This window comes from Sphaeramia orbicularis, chromosome 7 (assembly GCF_902148855.1).
Source record: "Sphaeramia orbicularis chromosome 7, fSphaOr1.1, whole genome shotgun sequence".
Lineage (NCBI taxonomy): Eukaryota > Metazoa > Chordata > Actinopteri > Kurtiformes > Apogonidae > Sphaeramia > Sphaeramia orbicularis.
The window spans coordinates 19463772-19489253 of record NC_043963.1 but is presented as its reverse complement, the minus strand read 5'-3'; the positions used below and the strand labels follow the sequence as shown (position 1 = coordinate 19489253).

Here is a 25482-nt window from a genome sequence, read left to right as displayed (position 1 = left end):
TTTTCATCTCATTTTAAAAGATAAGATTGGATATTGTCTAAATTATCAGTTATAATTAAATAATTGTTTTATGTTTGAGCTCTCAGACAAAGATCACGTCTGGGAAAGAGTCCTTCGTACGCTGCCATTTGTTTGGATTCCTTGTTGTGACACCGTTACTAAGCCCCTTATAACCACACTCACACTGCAAACTCTCTCACACAAACACACACCCTCGAGGGCAATGAAAATACCTGCGCATAACATTACCTTTTTTCCCACCTAGCTTGGCCTGACAAGTCTCAACAGCCCGTCCATACCATGAATAAATAATTTTCTAAGATGCAACAGCCAGACAGTCTTCTTATTTACAGACGTGGGGACTTTTTCTTTTTCATGCTATTATTAGTTGAAAGCTAATATTTCAGTTTGCTCCCATGTAATTGTAAAAATGTGATTTTTAAAGAGAAAAGAGGTAAATTTTTATGATCTTACGATAGAGAAATGTTGCTAAAGAGCATTCAATATAGTAGTTTTTGTATTTGTGTGCAAGAATACCTGTGATTTAACCCATAAAAACCCAGTGCTGCTTGTGTGTCTGTTCCCAAAAATTTTTTTTTTCTCTATATTTAACATTTATGAAGTGATTTGTCACCATTTATTACAACATAATCCTCTGTATTTTGTATTTTCCAGTAAAAATCAGCTATTTTCTAATATTTAAAATACTGATTATATAGATGCTCATTAAAGCTCAGATTAAAGTTGAGGGTTATTGTATAAAAAAAAAGAGAAAACTGAAAAAAAAAAAACTGACATTTTGATCAAAATATATCATTAAATGTATCTTATTTTTCTTTTTGCATTTGACAGTTAACTTTAAGTCATTTCGAAAAGGTTTTATAAGTTATTTTATAGTGTATTATAGATATTTCATTTTAACTGCAAACATATAAATGGTAAATGAAATTGGTAAATCGCTAACGTTTGCAAAAGCTATCAAGGTGCACTTAAAAATAAAATATCTCCAGAAAAAAATGCAACAACTTTCTGTAAAAACTAACATTATAGCTTATATTTTGTTAAACTTTGATAAAGCTGTCATTACTAGTTTAACCCATAAAGACCCAGTGCTACTTTTGTGGTAAATCCCATTTCTCCCAAATTTCTCTGCAGAATTCACATTTTTTAAGTGATTTATCATCATTTATTTTAATATTATCTTTGGTATTTTACATTTTCACACTGGAAATCAGGTATTTTCCTGTATTTAATTCACTGATCATGTAGATATTCATTAAAGCTCTGAATAAAGTTGAGGATTATTACATCAGAAACAGACAAAACTGAAGAAAAAGTGACTTTCTCAGCAAATCTATCATTAACTGAACATAAAACAAGTGTGTCCATCCACTGTCATTGATCCAACTCCATGAGTTTTACTGGTGAATCAATGTTGTAGAAGATGACTTTGTTTCCATGGCAACTACGGAGTCTCTGAACATCCAAATGGGTCATATCTGATGACCATGAAAAGATGACAAACTGTATTTTACACCAATTATTTACATGTATTGATAGAATTAGTGGATCAGCAGTTATTAAATATTTTAGTTTCTTGGTTTTGGTCGCGGGTCAAGGTTTGGGTCTTTATGGGTTAATATAATAAAATATTTCCAGAGAAAATGCAACAACTTTCTGTAAAAACTAACATTAATGCTTATATTTTGTTAAACTTTGACAGGTTGTTATTATTAGTTTAACCCATAAAGACCCAGAGCTACTTTTGTGGTAATTCTCAAATAAATTTCTCTCCACATTTCACATTTTTTTAGGTGATTTATCATCATTTATTATAATATTATCTTTGGTATTTTGCATTTTCTCACTGGAAATCAGGTATTTTCCATTTATTAAATTTACTGATCATGTAGATGTTCATTAAAGCTCTGATTAAAGTTGAGGGTTATATCAGAAACTGATAGAAAAAGTGATTTCCTTAGCAAATCTATCATTAACTGAACATAAAACAAGTGTCTCCATCTACTGTCTACTGTTATTGATCCAACTCTATGGGTTTTACTGGTGAATCAGTGTTGTAGAAGATGACGGTGCTTCCACGGTTATTACAGAGCCTCTGAACGTCCAAATGGGTCATATCTGATGACCATGAAAAGATGACGAACTGCATTTAACATCAATTATTTACGTGTATTGATGCAATTAGTGGATCACCAGTTACTAAATATTTTAGTTCAGTTGATGGTTTTGGTCGCAGGTCGAGGTTTGGGCCTTTATGGGTTAATATGATAAAACTAATCACACTAGTTTCTGAACGTAGACAAACCCCTGATCTAAGCTACTGTGCATGTTACATTTTGTTGATATGTATTTGGGGTTTTGTAGCTCACAAACCCAAGAAAAACATCTATTGATCAGTTGTGGGAACAGTTAAGATCTGCGGCTTGATAATTTTGTTTCTGAACAACTCCAAGTGTAAAAGTCAGAAATAATTTCTGTTTTTGCTTCTAGGGTGCCACAAGAAATGTCTCAACTTGTCCAGAACACACCGGCGTGCACACTCACACATGCACACACAGGGTTCAGCTCCATGTATCATTGTCAGAGGCGAGGTACAACATTTATAAAGGAAGACGACTGATCTGATATGAATCTTCCTGTACAGACAAGAGATGCTGAGTGAAGGATTCATCCGAGGACACAGAAAAGAGCGAAAAAGAAAAGGAGACGAAGGACATAAAGATGATGGAAGAACAATCACTACTAACAGAGAGATTATTTACTCTGCCAGTCAAGTGGAAAATCTTTAAGAACAGGTAGTTTCACAAGGGAAGAAGACATAAAAGCAGGTTTACACATGGATTAGAGGGTGAAAATGTTAGGAAGCCCTTTAAATTTAATGTGGAGCCGACACAGACGGTAACTGGTTTGAGCTCAATCCTGATAAATGTACGTTTGAGATATTAATGTATAAAGACCCAAATTAAAACCATCTACTGATATAAAATGTTTAATAACTGCTGATCCACTAATTCTATCAATCCACGTAAATAATTGGTGTAAAATACAGTTTATCATCTTTTCATGGTCATCACATATGACCCATTTGGACGTTCAGAGGCTCCGTAGTTACCATGGAAACACCGTCATCTTCGACAACATTGATTCACCAGTAAAACCCATGGAGTTGGATCAATGACAGTGGATGGACACACTTGTTTTATGTTCAGTTAATGATAGATTTGCTGAGAAAGTCACTTTTTCTATCAGTTTCTGATATAACCCTCAACTTTGATCAGAGCTTTAATGAACATGTACATGATCAGTAAATTAAATATAAGAAAATATATGATTTTCACTGAAAAAAATGCAAAATACAGAGGATAATATAATAATAAATGGTGATAAATCACTTTAAAAAGGTTAAATCTGACAATTTTTTTTGGGAACTACCGCAAAAGGAGCACTGGGTCTTTATGGGTTAAACTAATAATAACAACCTGCCAAAGTTCAACAAAATATAAGCATTAATGTTAGTTTTTACAGAAAGTTGTTGCATTTTTTCTGGAAATATTTTATTTTTGAGTGCACCTTGATAACTTATGCAAACGTTAGCGATTTGCCAATATGTTTTTACTGATGATACGCTATTTGGAACCAGTATATGTTTGCAGTTAAAATTAAATATCTATAATACACTATAATATAACTCTTATCATAAAACCTTCATGACATGCCTTTAAGTTCACTGTCAAATGAAATAAGAAAACTGCAGTTTAAATGTTTTTCAACAATATTTTTGTCAGTTTTAACACTGAGCTGGATGGATTAGAAGTCACTAGTACTTAAGTCAATGTTCTTTTCTCAAGGGGTATTGCTTTTGGCTCAGTTTGTTTGTTTGTTAACACTCTAGCAGCAAAACTATTGGTTGAATTCATACCAAATTCGGTTTATATATCGCCAGTGACCCAGAAAAGATATCATTACATTTTGGGAAAAGTATATCAAAGTTTCAATTTTTAATGAATTTTTTTAAATCTTTTTTTTCCCAATTTACTTGTAATAGGAAAAATTTCACATGTCTGTAGCAGCAAAGCTATTATTTGAATTCATACCAAATTTGGTTTATAGATTGCCAGTGACCCAGAATAGATCTCATTACATTTTGGGAACAGTACGTCAAAGTTAAAATTTTTTATGAATTTTTTAAATCTTCCCATTTACTTATAATGGGTGAAATATGTGTGAGGGGCGGGGTTTGTTGTGCCTGGCACCACTTATTCAGTAATACTAATGATACCAATGATGTGCTATTCAGGTAGTGCTATGAACTGGACATTTCTTAAGACAGTAGCGCATTTTTAAAGTCAAATATTTTCTTAGTAAAAATACAGATATTGATGTAAAAATCCTTAAAATCAGGTCTTGTATATAGTCAGCCATCTTGTAATCGGTCTATGGAACGGAAACTAGAGTGATATACCATAACTCGTACCTCATCTCATCATAAACTTCGTATCATACCCAATATTTTCCTCATTTACAGTATGCCTTTACAACTTTTCCAATTGTTGATATCAAAATTTAACATAAAAAATCCAAACTCTGGCGCCTAAAGGGTTAAATGATGAATCACATAAGGATTGATATACTCTTCCATCATTTGGTCCCTCCATCCACTTACTCATCCACACCTCTCTGCTCGGTGGACCAGTGGAGACAGGTCCTGACAGGCTTCTGGAGACAGAGTGATAATTGCCAGACTGTCATCCACATACACGCAAAAACTTGCCCACCGCAAATCTGCTTAACTGTCCAAATATCGAATACATTTACACACATACGCAGCTGCACAGACACAAACAAACACACACACACACACACACACACACACGGAGAGACATCCATGCAGTTTGCATTGGCTTTTCTGTTCAGTCTGTAATTGTGTGTGAATTTCCCACAGTGTCTTTGATGTGAGGGTAATTACTGTTTGTTAGACTTTGGGAAATTAAGGAGAGATGTAATTGCTTCATTTTGTCTGCTCTGCTTTGGACACTTCAAACTCAAGAAATCAAGAGAAAAATATCAGTTGAAAATGCACTCCTTGTTCCTGTAGCTCTGTCCTTTTTTGTCCGAAAGAAGCATTTAAAGATGAGACGATATGGAAAAGTGAAGCTCAAACATGACGGTAGATGGGTTGCGGAGGCTGCCATGTTGTTTTATTGGTAGAGAGGCATAAAACGGTGACTGTTTTAATTAGGGATGCTCCGATACCGATACGAGTATCGGGCATCGGCTCCGATACTCAGTGTGTGTACTCGTACTCGTAAAAGTAATCCGATACAACTTCACCGATACCACTTACGGCCATGTGACATTCACAGTTCAGTGCAGCAGGTACGAGGAGGAGGAATAATGTGTGGGGAGTCTGAAGAGTGTGGAGATTTTTCAAAATAAATGATGGTGATAAAAGTAACGCTGACTGCAAGTAACGTTAAAGACACAGACAGATACGGATGCAGCGTTCTGTCCGTCCTCTGCGTACATTCCATCCATTTTCCAGGCGCTGGCGGATGCGTAAACAGACAGAGTCAGACACCGGGAGTACGGAGCGGTGCAGCTGCAGTATTAGTATCACATTAGTGTTGCCTCTGTCATTTCCATGTTTGTTATTACTGACTTTCTTCTTCTTCTTCTCAAAAAACTTTACTCTTCTTCGTGGTATTTGTCTGGTATGGTTAATTCAGAGCGGCGCCCCCTGCTGGATTAATCGAGAAACGTTCATTCCAACAGATTAAATGTCAGTAGCAGCACTTTTTTCCAGTCAGACTAATGACAACGACAATAAAGCACATTTACAAAAGGAACTAACAACTGGAATGGGATTATTAAGTACTTGTATCGGTACTCAGTATCGGCAAGTACTCAAATGTAAGTACTCGTACTTGTACTCGGTCTGGAAAAAAGTGGTATCAGTGCATCCCTAGTTTTAATACACTTTTCCTCATCAAATTTTTAAATCTCCTCTTAAAACCCACCTGTTCCCCTTGGCCTTTTAACACTCGTGCAATGTTGACATTTTGCTTCTGTTTTTATATTTTAACTTGTTTTATTTGATTTGATTTTAATGTTTTTAATGGTTTTATTAGTTTGTAGTGTGCTTTTATTCTTCTGTACAGCACTTTGGTCCACTATAAATAAAGTTGGATTGGATAAAATTGGAATAATTATATTTTCAGACACTTTCCTAGTTGAACTAAGGCTACGTTCAGACTGCAGCCTAATGTGGCCCAAATCCGATTTTTTGCCGCTATTTGACCTGTATCTGACCTGTTAAAGACAGTCTGAACAGCACAAATCCGATTTTTTTTTCAAATCCGACCCAGGCCACTTTCATATGTGGTTCTAAATCCGATACATATTGGATATTTTGCAATGCGACATCAGTCTGAATGGCCAAGTCGCATTTATCCCACCTTTACGTCACTGAAATGCCAGTACAGCCCAACTGCAACATGCTTGAGAACAGATATAGGTCACCGGAGATGAGCGTCTTGTTGTGAGAGTGTTATGGAGAGGCGGTCACAGATATACAGTATTTAAAGGTTCTTCTTGTCATTTAAAAATTCTGAATGAAGTCTGTGTCAGTGAAGCCGCTAACATCACTATCCCACCACTCCTGACTCCGCCTCCAAATACTCCGTTGTACTGACGTAGCAGCCATTGCACCACAAAAGGCCACAGCAAAAAACCTTTCTTTTTTACTTCAAAGTTTGAGATGAAAGAAAGAAAGAAAGAAAGAAAATTTTGAGCGCTGGCCCTTTAATGCAAATGAACTACTTCAGGCCCCACCCCCTCCAGGTTGTTGTCTGTGCTGCTCTGTCCCATTCAACCAACAACTGAACATTTTAGGTAATCGGTTCCAAGTTTGGACATATTTCCAGTTTTTACTACAACCGCTGCTGCTGACAAACAATTATGTCGTACTTGGAGAAATGTTCGTCGGAAGTCTTAACCTTATATGAGCAAATGTCGTGACGTAACTGTTATAGACGTAACTGTTATAGATGTCGCAAATTAAGCAGCAATTAAAACGGGTTGTAGAAATCCACTCAAAATAGAGTGGATTTCTATAACCCGTTTTAATGCCAAAATGAATTTAAAGATAGCTTTGCAGCACCTGGAGGGTTCAAATTCAAACTTTAAGAACTATTAAGGTCCAAATACACAAATAAATGAACCAAAGACTAACAAAAGCGGGTTTAGCAAAATACAACCCCTTTAAATGCTAATAGAGAAACAATTTTGAAGCTATATAATAACTCCTGAATCAGTTATTGTCGAGCGAATGGACTAGTCGGTCTTATGATTGTTGAAGTCTTGTCCCAGTTTGTGACTGGGACAAAAGTCTAATAAAAGTGGGTTTAGCAAAAAACGACCCCTTTAAGACTTTTTTAGACCCTGTACTGATTATGTTGCCTGTAAAATCCAATTGTACCAAAAGTCTCCTCAGGTAAGTTTTCACAGATCTGATGCTCAGGTGGAAGGATGACGACAATGCGGCCAAGGATGATGCGTGAGGAAAAAGGAAGGGGGTCGAGCATTGTGCAGGGCGTGTTGAGACCTGCGTCCTAACGGAGAGAGGCTAATAGCTGGGAAGAGCAGCTTCTGACAAGCCGCCGCACCGTGCATGCTGGAGCCTGCACACCCACCGCGTCACACCCCCTCCCACCCCCCAGCCCCGACACATACTGTACATGCTCACACACACACACACACGTAAACACATAATGTCTGAGTGTATGGAAAGAGGTCTTATTATTTGACAAGGAGGAGGTGTTAGATCTTATTTCCAGTCACGGTGACGCTCGCCTCCTTCGAAGACGAGGAGTCATCTTTAAGGGCCAAGAATTCCTGATGAAACAGGAGGGGGAATTTAGGATTATCGACAGGCTTACCACGGGTCTGGGTGATTTAGTGTGTGGAAACGCAGTAACACAGCCATTCCTGAACTCAAAAATACTGTGAAATGTAAGCATCCTCTGCAGCCCACGCACACCTTTAAACACAAGCCTGATCAACACCAGACTAATCTAAAGTATGTCATCATATGTTTTTTATTTTACAAACTGAACAACTTCTGTGCAAGAACTTTTGACAAATCTGTTTGTTTCATAGCTCTTTCCCTGCTACTGATAAAGCGCAACATCAATTACAACTTCCTGTTAAAGGTAAGAAATTCTGATAAATGAAGAACACAAGTTGCTTTTCCATTGACCCTCAAATTGCGCAGCTATAACTTGCATATAAAAAGTTGCCAAAACTAATTTTTCGATAAACGTTTTCGTGCTGGTAAGAGGTGGTTTTTTGGGGGTCGTGAAATTGGTTTATTGTACAAAACTGCAATGGAAAGACCTTTTTTTGCAACTAGAATAATGTGAACAAAAATAAAAAAACAGATGTTGACAGATGTTGCAACAAACGAAAAAGAGGAGTTTTAAAACAAACATGCCATGGTATGTGTGGACACACCAGGAAACCGAATCTTTTTTTATTAAGTTTGGAATAGAGGGGTAATATATAATAATAAAGAATATATCTGTAAATCAATAAAATATTTATGTTCGTTGCCATCTTTACAGAATGACTTCTCGTGTCATCTCGGAATAATAAATAAACAAATCACCGCATTTGTGATTTAATGGAAAAACCGACATTACATCTGTTTTTTTTGACATTCAGTAAATATCAGTAAAGTTTTGCACAGATGTCCAATGGAAAAGCCACTAGTGATGTCCTTTTTTTTTAGTAGTTTGATTGTTTTATTTATAATAATCTTGGCCAAGACTCCTTTGTAAAAGAGGTTCTTAATCTCAATGGGATATATCCTGGTAAAATAAAGGTTCAATTAAAAAAAAAAAAAAAAATTAAAAAGGGTCAAAACACAGTAATGTCCCATCAGAGAGCGAACTTTAATTGATTGCCATTCCAACATATATTTCAATATTAAGTGCTTCCTTATTTTGGATAATCCCTTATGGTCCACCTAAAACAAAAATGGAATTAAAAGTAAAAATATAGGTCATTTAACGAAACTAATCTGTCAAATTGTCTCTAAAATGTCCCATCAGAGAGATTTTGAATACCGTGTTTTGACCCAAAATTATAACAATAATAAAAATAAAACATTTTATTTGAAAGATCCTTAAAGGTCCAGTGTGTATGATTTAAGGGGCTTTAGGTGAAATCACACATAAATGGAAAACAACATTCATATTCTGCCTTTATTAGTCGTCTTCTTCATTTTATGGCGGTGTTACCATCTCCTACCGTACCCTCAATGATATTACTGTAGGTACGTCCCCATCACCTACAGAACTGTCATTGAGGGTCGTTAGAGTTAACATCTCCTTGACCAAAAAGCCTAAAACAGACAAAACAAACACTGGCTTGAATGAAGGACGTTTTGTGATTTTAGCGGTCATCACATTGGAAGGTGAGGGAAGGTGAAAGCTTTGTAGTCTGTAATTTCACCGCTAAATATTACACACTGAACCTTTATTCATAAATATATTACGATGTTTGCAATGCGAAGTATGAATTTTACGAGAAAAGCCTCAATGTAAATGACCTTCTACATCTACGAGGGCTGTTCAATAAGTTCATGGCCTCACCCAGAACAGAACAACACAGACTGATAATTTATATTTTATTTTTCAAAATAATCTCCATTTACAGCAATGCACTTGGTCCATCGATGTTCGAGCATCACTATCCCATCACGAAAGAATGTAACATCCTGTATTATAACAACCGGTATTTCTGGGTGAGGCCATGAACTTATTGAACAGCCCTCGTACAGTAGTGGCTTTTCCTTTGGACATCTGTGCAAAACTTTACCGATACTTACTAAATGTCGAAAAAACAGAAGTGCGTAATGTCGTTTTTAACCATTAAATCACAAATGCGATGATTTTTTTATTTATTATCGGAAGATGACATGAGAAGTCATTCCGTAAACATGACGACGAACATAAATATCACGTTGATTTACAGATATATTCATTATTATTATATATTACCCCTTTATCCCGTGCTAAATTAAAAAATGATTCAGTTTCTTGGTGTGTCTTTTAAAACTCTTCTTCGCTTGTTGCAACATCCGTCAACATTTTTTTTATTCACGTGCTAGTTGCGGAAAAAGGTCTTTCTATTGCAATTTTGTGTGATATACCAATTTCGCTATGCCCGAAAAACCACCTCTTGCCAGCGCAAAAACTTTTAATCAAACAAATTGTTGTTTTTCCATTAGGCAAATTTTTATTCACAAGTTATATTTACGCAGTTTGAGGGTCAATGGAAAAGCGACTAGTGACTTAACAGGTCATCAGTGGGTCATGGCTCACATTTTGGGAATTTCTGCAGTTAAAGATGAGTAATAAGCTATTTTCTTGTCTTCCATGCGTCCCACTTTTCATCTCCTTTGGCATGCGAAGTAGACGTAGACTGGGGAGTAGCTACAAACATTCTCAGGAGTCCTGTCCATCATATCATTGACAGCCTCAGAAGAGGGGATTTAACACGAAATGCTTGGTGTGACGAGACACTACCATCCCCGTAATCTCCCAAAACACGGCGTGCCACCCGCTTTTTTAGTGTGAAGTGGAGGGGTGGGGACGGAGGATGGCGGGATTACTGATTATAGTCAATATACCCCTATGGCATTTGGCATTCCCCACTGCCTCAGGCTACAAGAAATCCACCAGAGAGCCAAAGCCTGTTAACTCCTTCATCCCAAACAAAGTGACTCAGGCTGGTTGACATAGTTATCTTTTCTCAAGCGTGTTCAAACAGAGACCGGCGTGAATTTTGCATGAAACACACCCATGTGCATGCATGTCATAAACACAAATGAACCCTCATGCGGCCTGGTGCATTAGGAGAAACTTATTTATGTACTGCAACGGTGCTCAAAAACTAGCTCTATTTGGTTTAGGTTTTATATATTTATTTATTTATTTATTACGTCCGCCAAGTGAAACGGCAGAGGTTATGTTTTCATCGGGGTTTGTCTGTTTTGTTTTTCATGAAATTTTCAGGAAATGTTGATATTGGCACAAGGAACAAATGATAAAATTTTGGTGATGATCGGGGGGGGGGGGGGGGGGGGGGGCGCAATAAAAAATTGGGAACAGTTTCACAAAAGTAATAAAGTCTCTTTATGTCCTCCAATGACACACTAAGGCTGACATTTTGAATTTTGGAGTATTTCTATGACTGGCCTATAAAGGGTTAATATAAGATGAGTCATTAGTCGCTTTTCCATTGACCCTCAAATTGCGCAAATATAACTTGTGCGTAAAAATTTACCTAATGGAAAAATAACAATTTCACCAAAAGTCTCATTTTTTGATTAAAAGTTTTTGTGCTAGTAAGAGGGGGTTTTTCGGGCGTAGTGCAAATGATATATCACACAAAACTGCAATGGAAAGACTTTTTTTCGCAACTGGAATCAGGTGTATTAAAAAACGGATGTTGATGGACGTTACAACAAGCGAAGAAGAAGAAGAAACATGTCGCAGTATGTGTGGACACACCAGGAAACCCAATCATTTTTTAAATTTAGTACGAGATTGAGGGGTAATATATAATAATAATGAATATATCTGTAAATCAACGCCATATTTACGTTCGTCGCCATGTCTATGGAATGACTTCTCGTGTCATCTTGCGATAATAAATAAACAAATCATCGCATTTGTGATTTAATGGAAAAACCAACATTACGCACTTGTGTTTTTTCGACATTTCATAAATATCGGTAGAGTTTTGCGCAGATGTCCAATGGAAAAGCGACTGTTGTTTTACACTATAATGTTGAAATGATATACAGTGGTGTGCAAAAATATTACAACACTTGTCAAATCTTAATAAACTGGTGGCTTATTTGTTCCCAGAGCCTGAATTTCACTTTTTTTTGGCATCGCGAAAGGTAAAGGCAAAGGTACTGAGAATATTTCACCTAGAAATTTATCAGTCCAGTCCTTTTGTTGTTTTTTTTTTTTTACATTTTACTCTAATATTTAGTGTGACCCCCCTTGGCAACAATCTAAGGAAGGCGGGGGGGGGGGGGGGGGCAGATCTGCCTTGGCGGAAGTCTGCGCTCTCCAAGTGCTTTTCTAGTTCATTTATTTTTATCTTTATTTAATCAGGAAGTCCCACTGAGATCAGAAATCTCTTGTGCAAAGGAAGACCTGGCCAAGGTAGCATCCATACAAAGTCCAAACAATACAAAACACATACATGATACACAATGAACAATAAAACACAAGAACAACTATTCAACCATAATGGCATCAAGAAAAACAGTGACATTCCTCCTTCACTGCATTCTCCATGATATTTTTAAAATCATTTCCAGAAATGAATGTTTGTAGCTTAACAGTTTTTTGAAGATTATTCCACGACTATGGTGCACGGTAGGAAAATACTGTTTTTCCAAAGTCTGTCAGAACTCAGGAACAGTCAAAAACAACCACATGGAGGAACGTAGATAAACTCAAGAACCTTTCAGCTGTTTACATTTACATTACATTAGTTCATGATTTTCCCATTTCAAGGGATTTTTAACAATAGCATATTTATCTCAGAGAATTGATAGTTTATTTGTCGTCTTGTAGCAGATTAGCATCAGCCGACAGCGGTGATAGCAACAAATGTACGAACATCTAAGTGAAAATATCTTGGTACGAGACAAAAATGTCACTAGAGATCACACAAAAAATGTACATTCTCTTAATAGTTTGATCAGCCTCAGGTACATTTTGGTGTGAAAGAGGTGATTAAAATTGAGGTTGCGTACCGTAAAAAGAGAATTAAACTATCTAATTGCAGTCCCCTCTTTATTATGACCTCTAGTCACATTGTAGGTATGTAAAATACCACTTAGACTCCTCTTCTTAAGCCAGTCTTAAAGTCAGGTATGCAAGATAAAAGATAAAAGATAAAAAAGCTTTACAATAAGGCCGTAAAGATGAGAGCAGTTGTCTGGGTTTTCTTTTTTTTTTTTTTTTTTCTTATTCTAATCCCGTCTGTTTAATGGCACTAGAATAATGATCTGAATAATCACTGGTTTCCTCACAATCTTTTTTTTTTCTAACCTCATCATCTGTATTTTACATTGTGTGGCCATCAAACATTTCTTTGTTTCTTGTGTCTCAGTGGAAAAAAAAAAAAAAAAAAAACTAAAATGCTCAGACAGGTGGATTTAAGCTGTCTTTGTTTATTAAATTATCATAATTGTCCAAAGCTCATAAGAAGAGATTATTTGGTTGCAACAGAGGAAAATGGGTGTGCATGGTTCTGTAGTACAAGTAAAGACACTGAACCATGAGGTGCGTTTGAAAAAATTTATTTTGTGCGTGTACTGAATGTGATTTTATGTATCTTCCAAACTGGAGGATGAGTGTGGTGAGAGAATTTAGAAATGTTCGTTTTAAAGGCAGAAGAGCTCATTTAATTTAGAAACAGTAGCAGTTAACCCTTAGGGGTCTGAGCCTATTTTGGCCGTCATTCTGACTACTCCATCTTCAGCAAGTCATTATATACACACAAACACACACACACACACACACACTTATACACACAATCCTCTGCCCCCCACACACACCCCATTTATATTAATACTTTAAACAGTATACAATGACTGCAATACACACACCTCCAAACACAACCACACATGCAAGTACAGCTCAAATATGCAGCTTGTTTTTGTGTTATTATTTTTTTCCCTCTTTTTCTCTGTTTAAAGTTGTCTAGTTTTGTCAGTGGGGATCTCTTTTAGTATGTCTATCCTGTTAAATGGAGAATTATTATTAACCCTTAGGGATCTGAGCCTATTTTGGCCATTTTTCAGTACTTTTGATTTTGCCTTTATATACTATATAAAGAAATGTTTACTATACCCATGTTTGGGTTTTGTTTTTTTTTTTCAGCACAACTTCATCTATCTCATCTGTCTATTTAATTTTTTCACTTTAACCTACTATATCAACACAAAAGGCCAAAAAACACACCAAAAATCTAAAATCTGATTTGAAAAATGTGTATAATTTATTGCATAAATAACACAGAGATGCTTAACGAACTTTTTCAAAGACTTTAAAAGTGAAAATTGGTTCCAAATATTAGGTATATAAAATCAAAATTGTAATAAATTAAAACTATACTCAAATATTGGACATAGAAGCATATCTTTACAGAGGCATTTTCTCTGGTTTTCTCCCCCCACCCACGGTCCTCCCGGTTTTTGCATCTGGTTCAGGTGGGGGTCATCCTCACCCTTACCTATAATGCTAATGCAGTCTGTGGATTAGAATCTGCAGATTTATCCAGTTTTTTTCCATTTTGAAAAATGACAAAAAATTACGAAGATATGGTCAGAAATATAATGCCCCCCCCACCTCATTTTCATACTTTTCTTCATGCTTGTTTGCTCCACTTTCAAACCATCATATCTCTGGTTGTATTTACTCTATCAACATCAAATAAAAAAGTGGGAGAGTGTTTCAAGTTCGCACATTTGAATGCAATTGTCCCCAGTGGTCTACGTGACCGACTTCCGACACTACGACATGTTGAAAATGTCATGTGTTTGAGTCACTGGGCTGTGACTGTGGACACCTGAGGGTTAAACATATAGTATGCAATGGCTGACAGTCGATGTTGACTTAAAGGGGTCATATTTTGCTAAACCCACTTTTATTAGTCTATGGTTCATTTATTAGTGTATTTGGACCCTAATAGTTCATAAAGTTTGAATTTGAACCCTCCAGGTGCTGCAAAGCTATCTTTATATTCATTTTAGCAAAAATCGAGTGGATCTCTACAACCTGTTTTAATTCCTGCTTAATTTGTTATGTCTATAACTAGTTACATCACGACATTTGCACATATAAGGTCAAAACTTCCGACGAACATTTCTATGAATACGACATAATTGTTTGTCAGCAGCAGTGGTTGTAGTCCATACTGAAAATATGTCAAAACTTGGAGCCAATTACCTAAAATGTTCATCTGTTGGTTGTATTAATGAATACAAGTGGTTGAACGCGACAGAAAGCACAGTCAACAACCTGAAGGGGGTGGGGCGTGAAGTGGCTCATGTGCATTTAAAGGGCCAGCGCTCAAAATGACCTTTCTGGTGTCGTTACTCAGAAATAGGGTTGAAGATGGACCTGTGGAGTTGAATTAACCCTTGTATAGTGTTTGGGTCTGTGGGACCCGTTTTCATTTTTTATTCAAAGAAAAATGATGAGTAATTTTTTTTTTTATGAATTTTTTCCTCTCATATCTTGATTACAATACATTTTATTAAAAAAAACTAAAAACAAGTAGCACTTTAATTCATAAATGTAATCTAGCAAAGGCAAATGTTAAACATATATGCTTTTTATGTTGCTTGTAACTGGGCTGAAGTAAACATCTGTGCGTATTTTAACATAACATTGTTTGATTATGTTGAATCATAAACCTACAACACCCATAAACACTGGCTGAATAACAAAAATCTGAACAGCACATAAGGGTTAATGAAGAATTCAGACCCAAGCATAGCATTTACAGTTTATGTAGACCACAGGGAAATGTTTTAAAATGCATAATTCCATATAAAAAAGCAAAATATCACTCCTTTAATGATGTAAAGTAGAGTGGGATCATGGGAGTTGTTGTTTCCACTACAGTTGCTGCTTAAAGGTAGAAATCATGTTTACAGATGAGGCAATGCATTTATGTTTTATATGCATTATGTTTAATGACATACACAACCAGAGAAAAAAAAAGTCCCCTTCTGAATTTAACTATGCAATTAGATCAAATCCTTGTATTGGATAATTACTGTTGTGATTAATAAGTTTCAGGGAGTCACTTCTCATTTCTTAAACAACCACTAGTTTGATAAAGAGCATAAATACTGGATTGTGTTTCAGTGGAAAAAGCTCCAGACTGACCCTAGTTCAGAGTGAAGAGAGGTGGATGAAGTGATTACCCATCATGCATAGGGCCTGTAGTACGAGCCTATGGAGGCAGTGTTATGTCTGGAGTTGCTTCAGTTGTTCAGATCTGGGATAAACAACATTACGTGTCCAAAACTTAAGGAAACTGCCATTGCATAATGCCACAGCAAATGGACCATGTAATCAAAGCTAAAGCCCTTAAACACTCCCTGTTAGGTCATTTTACGTCATTTCGCTCAAATGAATTTGCCACATCTACAGTTGAATGTTAGCATTTATAAAGGGTATTTGATGCCAGTGAAAAGCGACCAAATAAGGTGATATATTGAATATACTGTATGTACGAATGTATCTGAATATGAACAATGTTGGAAATGTTTGAGGTAATGTAGTCAATTAACCCTTTATCGGGCAAGTGACTATTTTTGGTAATTTCCACACACATTACAAGACAGTGACAGCTAGGGTTGCCAACTACTTGAAAAAAACATAACGGACACCTAATTGGCAGAGCCGGCCAACCCAATTACCTGATGAATTTATTTTGCCTTTTTTGTGTGTGTGAAAAAGTGTGTCCCTTTTCAGCTCAATACGGGACATGTACTTTTGTTTCTAAATACGAAACAATTCCTTTTTTCAAGGGACAGTTGGCAACCCTAGTAGCAGCAGCAGTTCCAGTGAGGACAGTGAGTCACCAATCTCAGGTCCAATGTGGTCTCCAGGGTCTGTAAGGTCCACCTCTGCACGAACAGTGAGTGCACCTGCTTTGTTAGGTACCATAAAGTAATGGTACTAATGTAAGGAATGATGTTCAAAGGGAGAATGTGAATGTGGACAGGGGTCTGGATCAGTACTGATGTTGGTCTATTGTTCTAAAAATGTTGTTCTAAGGTTCTAAAATACATGTTCCTTTCACCTTACATGTGTTTTTGTTGTATTTTTCATGTATACTTCTTGGATTTTTTTTATTTTTTTTTGGCCACTTATGTGCAAGGAACCAAATATGGTAACTTCACTGACCTCGATTTTCTATATGACAATAAAAAATTGGGAACAATTTCACAAAAGTAATAAAGTCTTTTTATGTCCTCCAATGACACACTAACACACACGACATTTTGAATTTTGAAGTATTGCTATGAGTGGCCTATAAAGGGTTAATATAAGCTGAGTCAATAGTCGCTTTTCCACTGACTCTCAAATTGCGCAAAGATAACTTGCGCATAAAAATTTACCTAATGGAAAAAACGACAGTTTCGCCAAAAGTCTCATTTTTCGATTAAAAGTTTTTATGCTGGCAAGAGTGGGTTTTTCAGGCGTAGCACAAATGGTATATCATGCAAAACGGCAATGGAAAGACCTTTTTTCGCAACTAGAGTCAGGTGAATTAAGAAAATGGATGTTGACGTACATTACAACAAGTAAAGAAGAAGAAACATGTTGCAGTATGTGTGGACACACCAGGAAACCCAATCATTACCTCCGCCAAGGAAGTTACGTTTTTGTCGGTGTTGGTTTGTCTGTCTGTCTGTTTGTTTGTCTGTCCGTGTGCAAGATAACTCAAAAAGTTATGGATGGATTTGGATGAAAATTTCAGGAAATGTTGATATTGGCACAAGGAATAAATAATTAAATTTTGGTGGTGATCGGGGTTGGGGGGTTTATGGGGGCCACTGATCTGCCTTGGCGGAGGTATAGAATCTCTGAGTGCTTCTAGTTTTTTAATTTAGTGTGAGATAGAGGGGTAATACATAATAATAATGAATATATCTGTAAATCAACACCATATTTACATTCGTCGCCATGTTTATGGAATGACTTCTCGTGTCATCTTGCGATACTTAATAAACAAATCATCGCATTTGTGATTTAATGGAAAAACCTACATTACACACTTCTGTTTTTTCTACATTTAGTAAATATCGGTAAAGTTTTGCGCAGATGTCCAATGGAAAAGCGACTATTGTTTTACACTGTAATGTTGAAAAGATACACAGTAGTGTGCAAAAACATTACAACACTTGTCAAATCTTAAAAAAACGGGTGGCTTATTTTTTTCCCAGAGCCTGAATTTCACTTTTTTTTTGCCATTGCAAAAGGTAAAAGTAAAGGTACTGAGAATATTTTGTCCTAAAAATTTATCAGTCCAGAGCTTTTTTTTTTTTTATATATATTTTACTCTAAAATTTAGTGTGGCCCCCCTTGGCAACAATCTAAGGAAACTGTGGAATGAGCTTCTGAGAGTGTGGAATGACATTGGGATTGAAACTCTCAGAAAATACATTGACACAATGCCAGACAAATGTGCTGCTGTGATTGTTCCCAAGGGGGGGCTCACTAAATATTAGAGTAAAATGTAAAAAAAAAAAAAAAAAAAAAGGACTGGACTGATAAATTTGTAGGTGAAATATTCTTAGTACTTTTGCCTTTACTTTTTTCAGTGGCAAAAAAGTGAAATTCAGGCTCTGGGAACAAATCAACCACCAGTTTCTTAAGATTTGACAAGTGTTGTAATATTTTTGCACACCACTGTAGATAGTATTAAACAAAGTGTAAGTTAAAAGAGGTTTTTGCATAAGCTCATAAATTGCAGTTACTTTTCAGACAAAACATCTAAGTGATTTCTATGTGTTTTCCTTGCTTTCTGTAAATCTAGTTCTCTGAGAAACACCTGAGTGGATGGAAGTGAGCTACAGGAGATGATAGACAGATTTGAGAGGAGAATAGGATGAGTGTTTAGGCGCCAGAGGTGACAGCTGTGAGTGTGTGTTAAGACCAGAGAACGAAAGAGAGAGCGGAAGAAAAGGAGCAGGTCAAAGACCAGCGCTCTAACGTCCAGAGGGGGATCTTCTTACATCACTGAGTAAAGGAGTCCACCACGCATGGTTACTCCGAACAAACACAGCGACAGAGGAGCCCCGCAGTCAATCACAGGCCTCACATAAAGACCCCGGCCCACACTCACACTCACACATAAACACCCGGATTGAAGGAAGCGCCGTTTGTCTCTTGTTTCTCTTGTTTCAGAGAGGTCAACTGTGTGACAGTCGGAGGTAACACCTTTCCAGAAGGGGTCTTCTCATCAGGTCATGACAAATTACATAGCTCCCATTTCACCTGTCTGTCGCCACCATCACATCACAAGGTAGTTTTTTATTTGCGTCTCAATGTGTGTGTTTGTGCGTAGTGCTCTTACAGTAACTCTCAAACTTTCTACAATCTGTAACTTCCGGCGTTTGCAGCTACTGCTACTGTGTGTTCGCCGCTGATGCATGTAATGGAAACGATGATGATGGTTGGAAAGTGTGTGGAAAGTTTCTATTAGAGGAGCTAAAATGTCAAAAGTAATATTAACAACTAAAACAACTGGTATTCGAGCTGTACGGCAGCGAACAGGAAGGCGCTCCAAAGGGTCATCACCATGGCCCAGAAGACCACCAGTTGCCCCCTTCCTTCCCAGGAGGACCTCTACAGTTCCCACTGTCTCAGGGGGGCACGGAATATCATCAGAGATGCAACCCACCTTGGCTTTCCACTTTTTGAACTTTTACCTTCTGGCAGACGTTTCCGAACACTAAAAGCCAGCACAAACTGTCTAAAAAACAGTTTTTATCCCAGGGCCATAATTGCACTGAATACTGCTGGACATTAATTAATTGTATGGAATGCTGAATGTTGTCCAGAGTATATAATGATGTTTTATCTGTCTTTTATACTTCTAGTAACACTCTTTTTTTATGCTGCTTTTTAGGTATTTATGCCATCAGCGTTTTCCTTTTATATTTTAGTTTTTATACTCTTTTATATACATTATTTATACTTATTTTATGGCGCCTAGGATGATTGCACTTTTTAATTTCGTTGTACCTGTACAATGACAATAAAGACATTCCATTCCATTTCCATTCTAAAAAACAAAAATAAATTAGGTCTAGTTGCCTTGATTACAACCTGGATACTATTAAACAATCAAAACCGAAGAAATATCATATTATTTGCCCTCAGCACTCAAAGACCTAAACAGCCAAATTGTTTAATTACTTTGGAGTCATTAAACCTATCAATACTTTGAAATAATTCAGGTAAAATACAGTTTCTCAGTGTTTCATTAGCATCATGTCTTTTTTTGGACATTCAGAGCCTTCACAGTAGCTTGACGAAAGAAATTTTTGAAATGTAAAAAAAATAAAATAAAAATGAACAGCACTTGTAAATGCTTATTTTTATGTTAATGATAAATTTTGCTGAAAAATTAACCTTTTTTTGACTTTACTTTGTTCTGACATAATAACCTTTGAATTAACTAATACTTTTATGAACCTCTATATGATCAATAAATTAAATAAACCTGAAAATACACGATTTTCACTGAAAAATGCAAAATGCAAAGGATAATATTAGTATACATGGTGATAAATCCCTTAGGAAAAGTTACATATGGAGGAAAAAAAAAAAGTTCTAGGTCTTTAAGGGTTAAACCAAATCTGATAGTAGTCATCAGTCACTGTCAGAGCCCAGTTCTGCTGATACTGATACTCACAGGTAACTGATTAATTGTTTTACTTGTAGTTTCTAATGAGTCTCAGAAACAAAAAATTACTTTGGAAGTCTTGGAAGAGTCAAACAATGTTTCTGGATGATAGATTGAGAGCTTTAATTGTCCGTTCCCTTGCATTCATGACGCTAAATTTGATGACAAGAGATAAGTAGACAACAAGATGAATCACTGAATGATCTACTACTTTCTCCTGTAGGTAACACGCCTGCACATGCACTGACTTGAAGGAAAGCGTGGGTACAAGAGAGTGTGAAGAGTGTCTTTGTGCATGTGCTTTTTTTTTATGTGAAAGACTGTTATTCGGAAGGCAGAGACCGACAGAGTGAAAGTTGAAGAAGAAAAAAACAACAACAAAAAAAACACCCACTTCTGCACACACAGACACACACTACATGCCAAAACCAAAAAAAGTGTGTGTACTCACGGTCCATGTGGCAGACTTGGCAGTGCTGGACTGCTGAAAGGACACCTGGAAGGCATGCGGTCCGGGGTAGTCGGTATTGGAGGGGATGGCCGGGGCAGGCGACAGGCCCTCGAAGGTGGAGTTGGGCTGGGAATAGGGCGAGGGGGTGGGCACGGCCGACGAGGAGGCGTTCTCGGAGCTGTAGGGGCTGGCGGACGTCGCTCGGCTCCCCAGGCTCTCCATGCTGCTGCTCAGCAAGTTGTACTGGGACTGGGGAGAGAGGGAATAGAGGGAAGAGGATGAGGGACGCCAAGAGGGAGGGAGGGAGGGAGGGAGGGAGGGAGGGAGGAGAGACATGGAGGGAGGACACAGGTAGAGGTGCAGGAGAGATAGGGGCTAGGGAGGCTTTAACGGAGGTCAGATTACACTGAAGGAAGGTAGAGCTGTGGGCTAAAGGGTCCAGAACCGTGTGTGTGTGTGTGTAGGTGTGTGTGTGTGTGTGTGTGTGTAAAGGTGGTCATGGTGGATGCTGGCCACTTTTGTCTTGTTTTTGACTGAAATTATATGGTTAAACTTTTGTGTGTGCACTATTTGCTGGGAAATACAGAAAAGAAAAGATCTCAAAACACACTGTTGCCCATAAAGTTTGAATAATTTAGTTTTCAGACACTCTTTTTATTCCAATTTCTACACATCAGTAATCACTTCTGATCAGGTACAATGATGGTTAATTATATAAAATGGTTATTTTTCTGTTTTCTGTCTTTATGCCTGTATGTGTTGTCCTACAGGTATTATATTTCTTTATATTTAACAATGCACACATGTATTCTCTACATTAAATATGCTTACAACTAAATAAAATATAAAATAATAAGCAGTAAAGGAGACAGTAGATGGGCTATAGACTTCCATGCAATGTACGCTGTAGCTCATAAAGTTTGAATAATTTAGTTTTCAGACACTTTTTTATTCCAATGCCTACACATCAGTAATCACTTTTAACCAGGTACAATGATGGTTAATTATATAAAATGGTTATTTTTCTGTTTTCTATCTTTATGTCTGTATGTGTTGTCCTACAGGTATTATATTTCTTTATATATGACAATGCACACATATCTTCTCCACATTAAATATGCTTGCAACTAAATAAAAAATAAAATCATGGGTAGTAAAGGAGACCGTATCTGTATGTATAGATAGGCTGTAGACTTCCATATTATATACACTGTAGCTCATAAAGTTTGAATAATTTAGTTTTCAGACACTCTTTTTATTCCAATTTCTATACATCGGTAATCACTTTTGACCAGGTACAATGATAGTTTGGTATATAAAATGGTTATTTTTCTGTTTTCTATCTTTTTACCTATATATGTTGTTCTTGAAAACCTAATCTGGTCCTACAGATATTATATTTCTTTGTATATAACAATACACACATGTATTTTCTACATTAAGTATGCTTACAACTAAATAAAATGTAAAATAATGGGTAGTAAAGAACACAGTAGACGATAGACTTCCATGCCATGTAGACTGTTGCCAATAAAGTTAGAATAATTTAGTTTTCAGACACTCTTTTTATTCCAATTTCTATAAATCGGTAATCACTTTTGACCAGCTACAATGATAGTTAGGTATATAAAATGGTTATGTTTCTGTTTTCTATCTTTATGCCTGGATTCTTGGAAACCTCATCCGGTCCAACAGATATTATATTTCTTTATATATAACAATACACACATGTATTCTCTACATTAAATACGCTTACAACTAAATAAAATATAAAATGATGGGTACTAAAGGAGACAGTACCTGTGTATATATAGATAGGCTGTAAACTTCCATGCTATATACACTGTAGCTCATAAATTTGGAATAATTTAGTTTTCAGACACTCTTTTTATTCCAATTTCTACACATCAGTAATCACTTTTGACCAGGTACAATGATAGTTAATTATATAAAATGGTCATTTTTCTGTTTTTTATTTTTATGCCTAGATGTGTTGGTCTTGAAAACCTCACCTGGTCCTACAGATATTATATGTCTTCATATATAACAATGCACACGTCTATTTTCTACATTAAATACGCTTGCAACTAAATAAAATATAAAATAATGGGTACTAATTGAGACAGTAGATGGGCTATAGACTTCCATACTATGTACACTGTAGCTCATAAAGTTGGAATAATTTAGTTTTCAGACACTCTTTTTATTCCAATTTCTACACATTGGTAATCACTTTTGACCAGCTACAATGATAGTTAGGTATATAAAATAGTTATTTTTCTGTTTTCTATTTTTATGCCTGTATTGTGTTGTTCTTGGAAACCTCATCTGGTCCAACAGATATTATATTTCTTTATATATAACAATGCACACATGTATTCTCTATATTAAATATGCTTGCAACTAAATAAAATATAAAATAATGGGTACTAAATGAAACAATATGTATATATAGATAGGTTATAGACTTCCATGCTATGTATACTGTAGCTCATAAAGTTGGAATAATTTAGTTTTCAGACACATTCTGCTTTTTATTCCTATTTATACTTATTTAATCCCTTTTGACCATGTAGATTGATTGCATACTGAGTCGTAGTTCCATTTTATTTCTAAAGTATAAATCCCATTGTCCCAATCATCTCATGGGCAACAGTGTATTTTTGTCTGAATACTGGGAGATGCAATATATACGTCTCAAACTGTTCAATTCTGTGGGTTCATTTTACACTTGTAAGCCCAAAATATACAACTTTACTGTCAGTAAAACATGACAGATAAACTCCTGAACTTAGAATGGAGCAAATGAACACTTTTGATGCCAACAGAATTGAACAAATCACTATAAACAGACTTAAAACACTCAGCAGCCTAGCAATATTAATGCTACAAACAACCCATGATGCAATGCTCTCTATAAAATACCATAGTTTTGCTGGAAGTTGCCCTGTTTGTCATATCTCTACAGTTGCAGCCAAAAGTATTTTCTTACACATGCATTTTCTAAATTTCAATAAATCACATTTAAACTCAGTGGGAAAACTTTTGTCTATGATATGCATGACAGGGAGAGGCAAGAAAAGTAAAAGCAGCTCCACATCCACAGTTTATTCATTTACTACATTCCTCACAGTGATAGATTGAGTATATTTGATATATTGCCCAGCTCTAATGTGAACATGTGTGTGTGTGTCAGTGTGTGTGCAGTCAGATCCACCACAGTAGCCTCCTTGGGGCTACATAAGTTGTAAAACACAGGCTTAATCTGCGCTTTGGCTAATTGCCTGCCATTCCCCTCTTGTCCTCTCTGCTGTGTTGGAGAGGAGGGAAGATTTGTTTCACTGAGGTGTGTGTAGTGACACACCTGTCAAAGTGAACGCTCTGTGAGGCCCATGTATGCTGCGCTTATGTGCGTACTCACAACAGAAGCTGCTGGAAAAGGAAAACTGCTTTGTGTCGGTTGTATTTTTCACTGATTTTTATACAATTTGTCAATTTCAACAAAAACACAAACAGTAATGTGTGGTTAACCAGGTTACTATCTTCTGCTATATTAATCAACATTGGTTAATTACTTTCTAAGCTCATACACATTTCAAAATCCAATATTAACTTTGAAAAAACAGAAATAATCCAGAGCTCAAAATTTGACAAAATCACAGACTCATCGCTCACAGTTTCATTCAACGCACGTGTTTCAATTATCTGACAATGACGACACTGAAGTAAGCAAAGCATTACACACACACAAACACAACTGCTGCCATGGGAGCAAAAAAAAACAACTGAATATTTACCTTCTTTTTCACGTAGTACATCCTCTACTGCTTTGGTCTCATATGTACACTCTTCAGTCAGTAACGTCCAAACACAGAAAAGCAAAGAGAGTCTAGGACCATGGCTTAACCCAGGAGTTTAAGAGAGGCGTGCATCAGTGGACACACACACACACACACACACATGCACACACAACACACACACACACACACAAAGTCAGACACTTACACGGTGCTGACGGGAAAAAGTGAGGACTGGTGTGGAGAGAGAGAAACGATAGACTGAGACGAGGGGAGAGAAGAACAGAGGGAAAGAGGGATGGGAACCCAAAAAATGGTACGACGTTCTAATTATGGCATGCCCGGACATAGACGGCAATGCCGGGGCGCATGTACACACATGCTCCAAAACACCTTGTGAAGGCCTGCACTAAGTAAACACTGTCTGGTCTGACAGAGAGAGAGAAAGAGCGTGAGAGAGAAAGAGAGAGAGAAAGAAAGAGATAGGCAAGAAGGAAAACACATGAAAGAACAAGGGTTCAAGGGTCAGACCCCCACAAAGCCAGTATAGCATATCAGCACAGCATTAAATCAGCAGCAATCAGCATGTTTAAACATTAGTAATGAGTCATTTAATGTCATTTAGTTATAGTTTCTGGTTGGTATTCTTTATGCTTATTTGTGGCATTTTCAGTTTCTATGCCTAAA

At 36.6% G+C, this 25482-nt stretch overlaps 1 protein-coding gene across 1 annotated transcript in view; it reads right to left on the bottom strand.

The window, feature by feature from the left end:
- tp73 (tumor protein p73) overlaps positions 1-25103 on the bottom strand; it is a 45234-nt gene extending 20131 nt beyond the window's left edge. Inside the window, exons 1-2 of the mRNA XM_030139119.1 lie at positions 24796-25103; positions 20999-21247 (exon numbers count right to left, since the gene is read on the bottom strand). Of these exons, the coding sequence (XP_029994979.1) occupies positions 20999-21247; positions 24796-24816 (270 nt within the window). The 5' untranslated portion in view covers positions 24817-25103. The remainder of the gene's footprint in view (positions 1-20998; positions 21248-24795) is intronic.
- Between the last annotated feature and the right edge of the window lie 379 nt (positions 25104-25482).